The sequence below is a fragment of the Drosophila novamexicana genome, unplaced genomic scaffold (assembly GCF_003285875.2).
Source record: "Drosophila novamexicana strain 15010-1031.04,08,12 unplaced genomic scaffold, DnovRS2.1 tig00000008-arrow-pilon, whole genome shotgun sequence".
Taxonomy (NCBI): Eukaryota; Metazoa; Arthropoda; class Insecta; order Diptera; family Drosophilidae; genus Drosophila; species Drosophila novamexicana.
Window position 1 is genome coordinate 5130823 of NW_020824765.1, and position 9628 is coordinate 5140450.

The 9628-nt window shown below is 50.2% G+C and overlaps 1 protein-coding gene across 1 annotated transcript; it reads left to right on the forward strand.

The window, feature by feature from the left end:
* Positions 1-25: 25 nt before the first annotated feature.
* LOC115765447 (maternal protein tudor) lies at positions 26-9617 on the forward strand. The gene is made up of 9 exons (XM_030709014.1): positions 26-542; positions 952-1359; positions 1439-2005; positions 2067-2930; positions 2989-4091; positions 4152-5023; positions 5096-5327; positions 5381-5580; positions 5634-9617. Exons 2-9 carry the CDS (start codon positions 970-972, stop codon positions 9215-9217), a joined length of 7812 nt encoding a protein of 2603 aa, XP_030564874.1. The 5' UTR covers positions 26-542; positions 952-969; the 3' UTR covers positions 9218-9617.
* Positions 9618-9628: the final 11 nt, after the last annotated feature.

Sequence of the window (9628 nt, forward strand, 5' to 3'; positions counted from 1 at the left end):
TCGACAGTCGTGTCGTCGTTGTCTCGGGCTGTGTTACTGGGTGGGCTAGAAATTTTCGAATTAATTCTATTTCGCATTGATTAATTGCTTTATGATATAACTACGACTACTGCAACACATTCAAATTGGGTTGCGCTTGCGACGCAAGCAATTTTTGGAGGACTACAAACAACTAAAAAGACTGAAACTCAACGATTTCTAATCACACTCGAAAGACTTTCTACCACAAAACCACGAAGTAACATCACACATTGCTGACAGCCACAGCGGAAAAACGCTCGCCACACATACGACACATATCACTCAGAAGAAGAAAAAAAAGTGTGCCAAAGCCAGCCCGCCTTTAAGCCACACGGCCGCAATCAGCATAAAAACAAATAAGAATTTGTATAAATACAGAAGAGCAAAGCGGATCAGAGCAACAAATAAACCAATTGGCTGGCCGCTTGGCGACTGTAGTGAAAATTGATGCACACAGGGGGCGCTGCAGAGGCACGGGCCGTGTTTTTCCGAGTTTCGCTTTGGACAACGACGACGACAACGTAAGTAGTTTGGAATTTTGTTAATTACTGTCGTTTAAAGAGACAAAAGTAGAACGTTAATTATGTGTGTGTGTGGCAGAAATGAAACGAAACGCACACACACACACATACACCTGTGCAAACACTTAGCATATAAATGCGCAGGAAACAGGCCATGTTTACAGTTATTTCTCATGCATTTCGGCATAGAGTTGCCAATACATGCCAAAATAAATATAGACAATTCTGTGATGAGTATTAACGGTTATCTTCAGTATATATATAAACACATATATATATTACGTATGTGTGTGTGCGTTCCGCTTGCAGTGAAATCGAAATTAAGATTTGCAAAAATTTGTATGTGACAGTGGCGAAAAGAAAAAGATTGTGCTCTGCATATTTAATGATTTTTGATATATTTTTGCAGCAATAAAACAGTTCCAGAATGAACGGCAAGACGCCATTAAATAGTGGCGGAGCCAGCGTTGATTTGTACATAACGCACCTGGATCATGTGGGACCCTATTTAAAACTATACGGGCAGGCTAATCGGGATGCCGCCTTTCTGGTCAGCACGCGCATCGAGACGCTGCTGCCCACTTGCTTTGCCATAGACCCAAGCTGGTCAAATGAGCGCCAACAGGCGCTCCTCACACCCGGAACCTTTTGTGTCTTCAAGCGGACAAATGGCGCCGCGCCCGGGGATGTGGAGTATATGCGGACGCGTGTGCTCAGCGCTGGGCTCGATGACAAACACCTGAACAATCGCAGCCAGATGCGCGTCGAGATTGAGTTTCTTGATTATGGCTACAAGCGAAATGTGAGCAGTCGCGATGTGAGTATTTAATGGAAATAGAAATTCCATAGCTATCATATTCACTGATATCATATGTATTTCTTTGCCACACCGCCAGCTGCTCTTCTCGAAACAGCCGCAGCTGCTGCAGAATATTCCAGTGCTCTGCTCGCAGTACATTGTGCTCGGCATTTGCTCGGAATGGGATCAGTCCGAGCTGGATACAGTGAAGCAGCTGATGGTAAATCATGTGGTCAGCATCAAGGTGGATAGCACACAAATCTGTGGCCAAAAATTTGCCAGCGTGCGCTGGAAGGATTTTGAGCTTAACGAATTCCTGGTGCAACAGAAGCAAATTGGCGCGCCCATTGCCAATGAATTGATCATGGATCACTGCAAGAAGTTGTGGAAGGCAGCACCACCCTCGCCCGTCATTGAGTACAATAACAACAATATCCAGAGCACGGGCGGCTCACCGAAGACGCCCACAGACGTAGCTCGCGAACAGATTGCGGCACGCTACTCGCTAGCCGCTCGCCTGGACGTGCACCGCACACTGGCCACAACATCACCCCGCCCTCTGAAAACCACCAACGACTATACACAACCCAAGCAGCAGCAGCAGCAACTGGTGCAGGTGCAGCCGCCAGCTAAAATTTCGCTACCCACACCATTAGCTAATTTAGTAAGAGCTTGATTCTAATTGAAAAGCTCATTTAAATAATATTTCATTATTGCATTTGCAGACAAATGTTTTGCCGAACATCGTCCAGGTAGCACCAACGCACCCTGTTAATGCTCAGAAGGCCGCATATGCAGCGGTCAGTCATCCATACAATCAACATAGTGCCAATAATCAAACTTCCAAATCATCGTCGGGGCTGTTGCCCGCGCACAATGTCTTCGCGCCCAAAACTAGTCCCAGGCCACTGAATATGTATTATAATGTGCGCCTCAATAATCCCATGCAGCCACAGCCGTTATTGCAGCAGCCAGCTTTGAATTTTGTGCCCATACCACGTTATGCACTGGGTCAACCACCGGCTGTGGCGGCGGCGGCTGCGCAAAAGCAGCAACAACAGCTACAGCCCATCGTTCCGGCCTTTCGCACCACCAGCCTGACCGTGGGCTTGACCTACGATGTATATGTGAGCTTTGTGGAAAATGGCCCGCATTTGTTTTGGGTGCAGCTGAAGAGCGCCAACGGGGATCTGAATGCAATGATGAGCCGAATCGAACGCATACGTCTGCAGACGCTCACCCAGTTTCCGGGCGTGGGCACTGCATGCGTGGCGCGCTTTTCCGAGGATGGCAATTTCTATCGTGCCTTAGTCAGCGCCGTTTACGGCCAGAGATTCCGTGTTGTCTATGTGGACTATGGCAATTCGGAGCTGGTAACGCTGGCAGATCTCTATCAGATACCTGAGGAGCTGTTGCTGATCAAACCGTTTGCCTTTCGTTTTGCACTAGCCGGCGCCAAAGAGCTGGGTGCACTCGATGAGAGCATGAAGCGTATTTTCAAGAACTCTGCTTTGTATATAAATTTTCAACTAACTGTGCAGGCGGCGGAGAGCGTGGGATCCATCCAAACCTGCCACCTGATGCATAATGTAGGTATCTTTCAACAAAGTTTTGGGTGCTGCTTTTAATGTATAAACATTTTTTCAGAATAACAGCATGTTGGAGGTGCTCAAGAAGCTGAAGAATTCGCGCCAGGCCTACGCTAAGGCGGAGCAGCTGCAGAACGATGATGCCGTCGAGATACGTTACATTGACTCGCCGAGCAATTTCTACGTGCAAAAGGTCAACAACATAGAGCAATTCGAGCAGTTGATGGACGAGATGTTCGCCTATTACAATATCAATCAACTGGTGCCCGAACAGCTTGTGCTGGGCGCGCCCTGCGTGGTCAAATGCGATCGTGAATGGTATCGCGCGGAGCTGCTGCGCGTGGACGACACCACAATTATTGTGCGTCACGTGGACTTTGGCTATGAGCAGCACGTGAAACGGCATTTAATAGGCAATATTGCCGAGAAGCATCTGTTGATGCCGCGTCAGGCCATCAAGTGCTGTCTGAAGGGCTTCGAGAACAGCGAACTGAGTCAGGACAAGATTACGGATCAATTCGAAATGCTCGCCGAGGAATCGAATATCAGACGTCGCACGTTTAGCGTGCGCGTCTTTCGCATCGAACCCGACGGCCTCAACGTGGTCAATCTGATGGCCAAAAATCTGAATGTGATGAAAAAGCTCTACAAGCTGTCCATGCCCTTTGAGCAGTATCTGTCGCTGGAGAAGGGACAGTTTAATGCGAACGTTACACGCGCCGAGTCAATAGCCTCCGATGCGCTGCCGCAGCAGCTGGAGAAGGGTCAAGTGCTCAACTCGACGACCGTAGAGAGCGAGGATCGCATGCAGTTGCAGAAGCAGAAGAAAACAAACAATGTCAATGCTAATGCTCATGCTAATACCAATGCCAATGAGTGGGACAAGCACAGCTCTGCCTCGACCAGCTCCAAGGATACTCAATCCCAGCAGAGCGGCGCTAAGCGGCAGCTGCAACAGGCACGCGTAGAACGCAATGGCCCTGACGGCAATTTGATGCGACGCAGTCGTGATATTCGCCCCGACACGAGCTTCGAGAGCCGCAGCACCAGCAGCTACACAAGCGGCATGAGCTCCCCGCGCAAGGGCAATCGCCAGAATGGACGCAATCGCACGGATTCGCCGCGTCTGCAAAATGGCAAAATGGAGACTAACAAAAATTCGTGAGTTTCAATAACGCGACATGTCTTGGACTAGTTTTAATTTAGTTTCCTTTTTGGCAGACGCCTTAGCAACACTCAATCGCCGCGTAAGGACGCGCAACAAATGCAGCAGTCTCAGCGCAATTCACCAAATCAACGCTCGCTGAATGCGCCGCAAGGTTTTGCACAGAAGCCGCAACGTCAGAAATCCACACTCGATGGCACAGCGTCCAGTTCGAAGCGTTCCAGCGGCGTGGAAAGCGATGCCACCTCCAATGCTGAAGCGGCGTCGCCAAAACCTCTGCCCGAGCCGGAGAAATATGTGCCGCTGGACAAAGCGTTTGCGCTGCACGACATCAAAACACCCTCCAAGGAGGCAGCCAGTCTGTCCTGGTGGGTCTCGCCATTCCAGTTCTACGTTGTGCCAAAGTCCATAGCTGCCAAATACGAGAGTGTGCTGAGAGAACTGCGCCAGTTCTATCGCCAGAAGCCGCATCAGCCGCTGCAGCTGAAGGTCGGCTCCAGTGTGGTGGTGCGCCAGCGCAAAGATAATGCCATACTTCGCGGCACGGTGGTTGCCTGCAACCACATGCTGCGCAAATATCGCATCTTTTGCGTGGATGCGGGTAAACTGCTGACTGTGACCTCTGAGGATGTGTGGCAGCTGGAGCAGCGTTTTGCGGAGGTGCCCTGCCTGGCGCAACGCTGTAGCTTTGATAGGGTGGTCACGAACTATGATCATCTGTACATAGTGGATCGCATGGAGAAATTTGTGCCTGCCAATGCCAAAGTTGAATGCGAGTTCAGATCCAAGCAGCCGCCAGCACAGCAGCAGCTACAGCAGCATAACAACAACAACAGCTGGGGCACCTATATAGTCAAGATGCTGGTGAATGGCGCTTCGCTGCGGGACACCCTAATCAATGCACAGTTCCTTACAGAGGTGGCGGAGCGTGAGTCCATTAGTGAAATTCGATTGCAAGTGAAACAAGCCGAAAATATGCTTTCTTCTTAACCCCTTGCAGCGGTGCGCGTTGGTCTTTTGGCTGGCCAGCAGGTGCGCGGCAAATTCACTTCGATTCGGGACATGACGAACTTTAAGATCCAGCTCGAGAGCTGCAGCGATGTGAACTTCTTGTGCAGCTACGATGATGCCAAGTTTGTCAAGTCCAACAAGGAGTTGGCCAAGCCCTTCAAAGAGCACTATGAGGGCAAATCGTATGCTTTAAATATTAAGCATGTCTGTGAGAATAATATGTAAGAAAATGAACTTCTTGGAATACGACAACTGCTAATACCTTATATTCTAGCATACACTTGCGACCTGTTATGCCGCTCTTCAAGGAGGAGCGCAGCGCTTACATTTGCGGCTACCCCGTTTTGGTCAGCAGCTTTCAGGCATTGGTGGTTTACATAGCCAAATCCTACCGCATCTTTGTGCAACCCAGCTCTGTGGAGCCAGCGATGAAGAAGTTGCTTGATGATATGTATGCCTATTACTCCAAGAAAGGTAAGCGGTAGATCACAAATATGATCAGATATATAAATTGTTATCTGTTCCAGGCAAGCAACTGCGTAAGTTCGAGAAGGATCAAGTTTGTGCCGCACTCAGCAGCGATGGTAACTGGTACCGGGCGCGCATTCTAGCCAAGGAGGCCAGAAGTGCACGCATGGATGTGCTGTATATTGACTACGGCAACACGGAGCAGCTGCCGCGTGAACAGCTCAAGCAGCTGGAGGAGAAATTCTATGTTAATAAAAGCTGCTATGCAGTTGAGGTTAATTTGCCCTTTGGACGCATCAACAACGATGAGCAGCTGAAAGCTCGTCTGGCTAAGCTATTGGAAGAGCAAGTGGTCACTGTGAAGCCCGTTGAGACGCGACGCAATCATCTGATTGCCGATGTGCTGCTGCCCAATGGAAGTGACAGCGTGCTGGAGACTTTGAAGGCAGAAAAGCTCATTGCCGGCAGGGATATTGATTATATGCGCAAGCAGCTGGACAAGGAGAAACCACACATATACGAGTACATTGAATGCGTAGACCTAACCACCGATGATGATGAGGAATTGCAGCAGCGCAAAAGCAAATCCAACTCGGCGAACAGCTCACCCAAGGCCAAGAAGGAGCCGAAAGAGCCTAAGGAATCAAATAAGCGCAATAAGCAAGTGGAGCAGGCAGCACCAGTAGCTGCTGCTGCTCCTGTTCCAGCTGCTTCCAAAGCTGAAGTGAAGACAATAGAACCAACGCCTATAGCAACTGTTCCAGAGCCAGTGGAAGCAGTGGAGCCGCCAACAGCTCCGGTAAGCGAGGAAATTGCGCCCGCAGTCACTCCTCCACCCATCACTATAGTTCCCATAACCACACCGACACCCACACCTGATCCGTACAAAGACATGGAAAGAGCCGTGCTGAGTCACTGCGATAATCCTGCTCATTTCTATGTGCATCCCCTAGATGCGGTGCCCAAACTTAAGCGTCTGACAGAAAATCTGCAAATTGTTTCCCCATCGTTGCCGCAACTTTTGGAAATAGTAAACGGCGCCGATTGCATATCGATGTACTCCATGGACAAGTCCTGGTATCGCGCCAAAATACTCGATGCCGAGCTGATGGTGCTGCAGTTTATAGATTTTGGCAACACCGATTGCGTCTCGGACGCCAAAGAGATTAAGCAAAGCATGTGCTCACAATTGGAACCCTTCTGTTTGCCCTTCGCGCTGCCCATTGCGCCCAATGGCAAACTGGACTGGGCAGATGCAGCCAATGGCATATTTAACGATTCCTACGAGAAGATCCTGCACTATGAATACTTAACGCAAGGTGACTGCTACACGCTCAGCTACGTCAACTTGTTTATCGAAGGCATCGACGTGGCCAAGAAACTTGTCAGCGATGGCTTTGCCAAGCCTCTGGACTATGTCAGCAGCGGCAGTAGCTGCTACATCTCGCACGTGAACAGCATCGCTGACTTCTATATACAGCTGGAATGCGACTCCAAGGCACTGGAGCTAATCGAACTATATCTGGGCGATGCCGAGCAGCAGTTGGAGCCGCTGCAGCGTTTCGAGAAGGGCAGCATTGTGGCAGCTCTCTTCGACGATGATGGACTCTTCTATCGCGCCGAGCTGTTGCGTCAGCTGCCCGATGCACGCTACGAGGTTCGATTTATTGATTATGGCAACACTTCCTCCACATCCAAGTGCCTGTTGCTGTCGGAGCAAATTGCCAGTGCGCCTAGTTTGTCGAAGCGCTGCGCTCTGCAGCTACCGGAAGATTATGTGGGCTGGTCCCAGGAGGCGGAAGCCAAGTTTGCCGAGCTTACGGGCGAGGGTGAGCTGGTTTTCACCACACAGCTGCTGAAACCGGGACTTGAGAATATCATCATACACCTGATGCTGGATGAGGATAACGTATTGGATCAATTGTTGCCGCTGTGCAAGCGCAAGCAGCCCAAGCCGCAGGAGCAACCCCAGATTGACGAAAAATCCGAGACCGAGTCGGGCTCAGCCAACGTCATGGCCATTGTCACCCATGTGAATAGCCCCTCGAGCTTCTACTTACAATTCGAGGCGGACAACGTATACGTAGACAACACCAGCGAGCTGCTGAACGGTGAGAGTTCCAAACTGCAGCCCAAGCAACAAGTTGCCCAAGTGGGCGAGCTGTGCGTGGCGCAGTTTGCCGATGACAACGAGTTCTACCGCGCGCGCATCCTGGAACAGCTGCCGGCCAAGCAGTTGCTGCAGTATCGCGTTCTCTTCATAGACTTTGGCAATCAGGCACTGGTCGACAAGCTATTTGAGTTGCCCGCGGAGCTGGCGCAGCTGAAGCCTCTAGCGGAGCTGCATGCACTGGAATCCTGTGCCAACTTTATCAAATATCCCAAGGAGTCGCGCGAGGCGCTGGACGCGCTCATCGACAGCTGCAACGGCGAGGTGGCCGTGGAGTTTGTCAACAAGTCGGCGCAACCACCGGTGGTCCGGCTAAAGACCATGGATAAACAAGCTCTAAACATACACGAGCAGCTCCAAAAGCTGCTGGAGGCGGAACTGCTGAAGCCCCAGGCGCAGGCGAACAACAAAGAGTGCATCATTTCGCACGGCAGCTCACCCAAGAGTTTCTATGTGCAGCTCAAGAAGAACTCCGCTCAGCTAGATCTCATTGTCAAGACGCTTCAGGGCGTGTCCAGTGAGCAGCTGCAGCCGCTGACAAGTCCCGCCGAGCAACTGAATGGCGTGTGCTATTCCCAAGAGGACGATTGCTACTATCGCTGCTGCATCAAGCAGTTGCTGGCCGAGGACAAGGGCTGTGAGGTGTTTCTCATTGATTACGGCGGCAGCCTGATCACTTCACAGGTGTATCTGCTGCCCGATCTAATTTGGCAGATACCGCCGCTGGCGCTGCACTGCCAGCTAAGCGAGATACCACAGGATGTGCCCGAGGCCAAGCTGGAGGAGGCTTTCACAGCGCTGCTGGAGCAGCATTTTGGCGAGGTCTACGAGCTGGTCAACGAGCCTAATGAGGACACAAAGGAGCTGCAGGCTGTGCAGCTGCGCATCAACTACAAGGACTTTGCTCAGGAGCTGGCCAGCACTGTGGCTGGCGTGCAGCAGCCGCTCGAGGTGGAGCTGTACAATTGCATTGTGGTGCAGTACGACAATGCGAAATCTTTCTATGTGCAAATGGAACAGGATGTGCCGGCTCTGGAGCAAATGACCGACAAAATGCTCGATGCCGAGCAAAACTTTGAAATATTTACGGAGCTGCAGGTGGGCGCACTGTGCGTGGCCAAATTCCCCGAGGATGAGGTCTTCTATCGTGCCGAGATAGTCAAGCTGCTGGACGCTGGCAAGTGCGAGGTGCACTTTATAGATTTTGGCAACAATGCGGTGACCGATCAGTTCCGCCAGCTGCCCGAGGAGCTGGCCAAGGCGCCGCGCTACAGCAAACACTGCGAACTGGAGAGCGCCACCATAGCCAAGTGCGATGTGGCCGCTCTGGGCGCATTCATCGATACGCGCTTCTCCGAGACATTCCAGCTGGAGATACTGGCCACAAAGGAGGAGCGCAACACGCACGTCGTGCGTCTATTCTACCAGAATACAAACATAAGCGAGCAGCTGCGTCTGCAGAACCAGCCATAGATGATCCTCACGTGGAACGAATCCCCAAAACACATCCGTCAAGCAAGCCGTCAGCAAAGTCAATTGAGAGGCATACGAAATGTTTGGAGATGCTATAAGCACCCATACACACACACACTTACACACTCTTTATATACACACACACACACTCAAGCATATTTGCAATATGAATGCAAAAGATTGTGATTAGTTTTGGCTAAAATATCCGTTGTATTACCTAATTTAGTTGGAACAAGTTAAACTTATTCAAACAACAGAATTTTGAAAGCTCTTGATTTTGTGGCTATATGCTTATAGCCTGAAGCTTCATTGATTTTTCATGGAAAACCAAACTGGAAGCTCATTTATAATTTTCTTATTAATTAATTATAAAAAGAAAAGAAAAAACAAACAAAAAAAACGAACACATTT

Coding starts and splice junctions, on each gene's coding strand:
- LOC115765447 (XM_030709014.1), top strand. CDS start 970: ATGAACGGCAAGACGCCATTAAATAGTGGCGGAGCCAGCGTTGATTTG. Junction 2,006..2,066: donor CCACACCATTAGCTAATTTA/GTAAGAGCTTGA, acceptor TTGCATTTGCAG/ACAAATGTTTTGCCGAACAT. Junction 4,092..4,151: donor ATGGAGACTAACAAAAATTC/GTGAGTTTCAAT, acceptor CCTTTTTGGCAG/ACGCCTTAGCAACACTCAAT.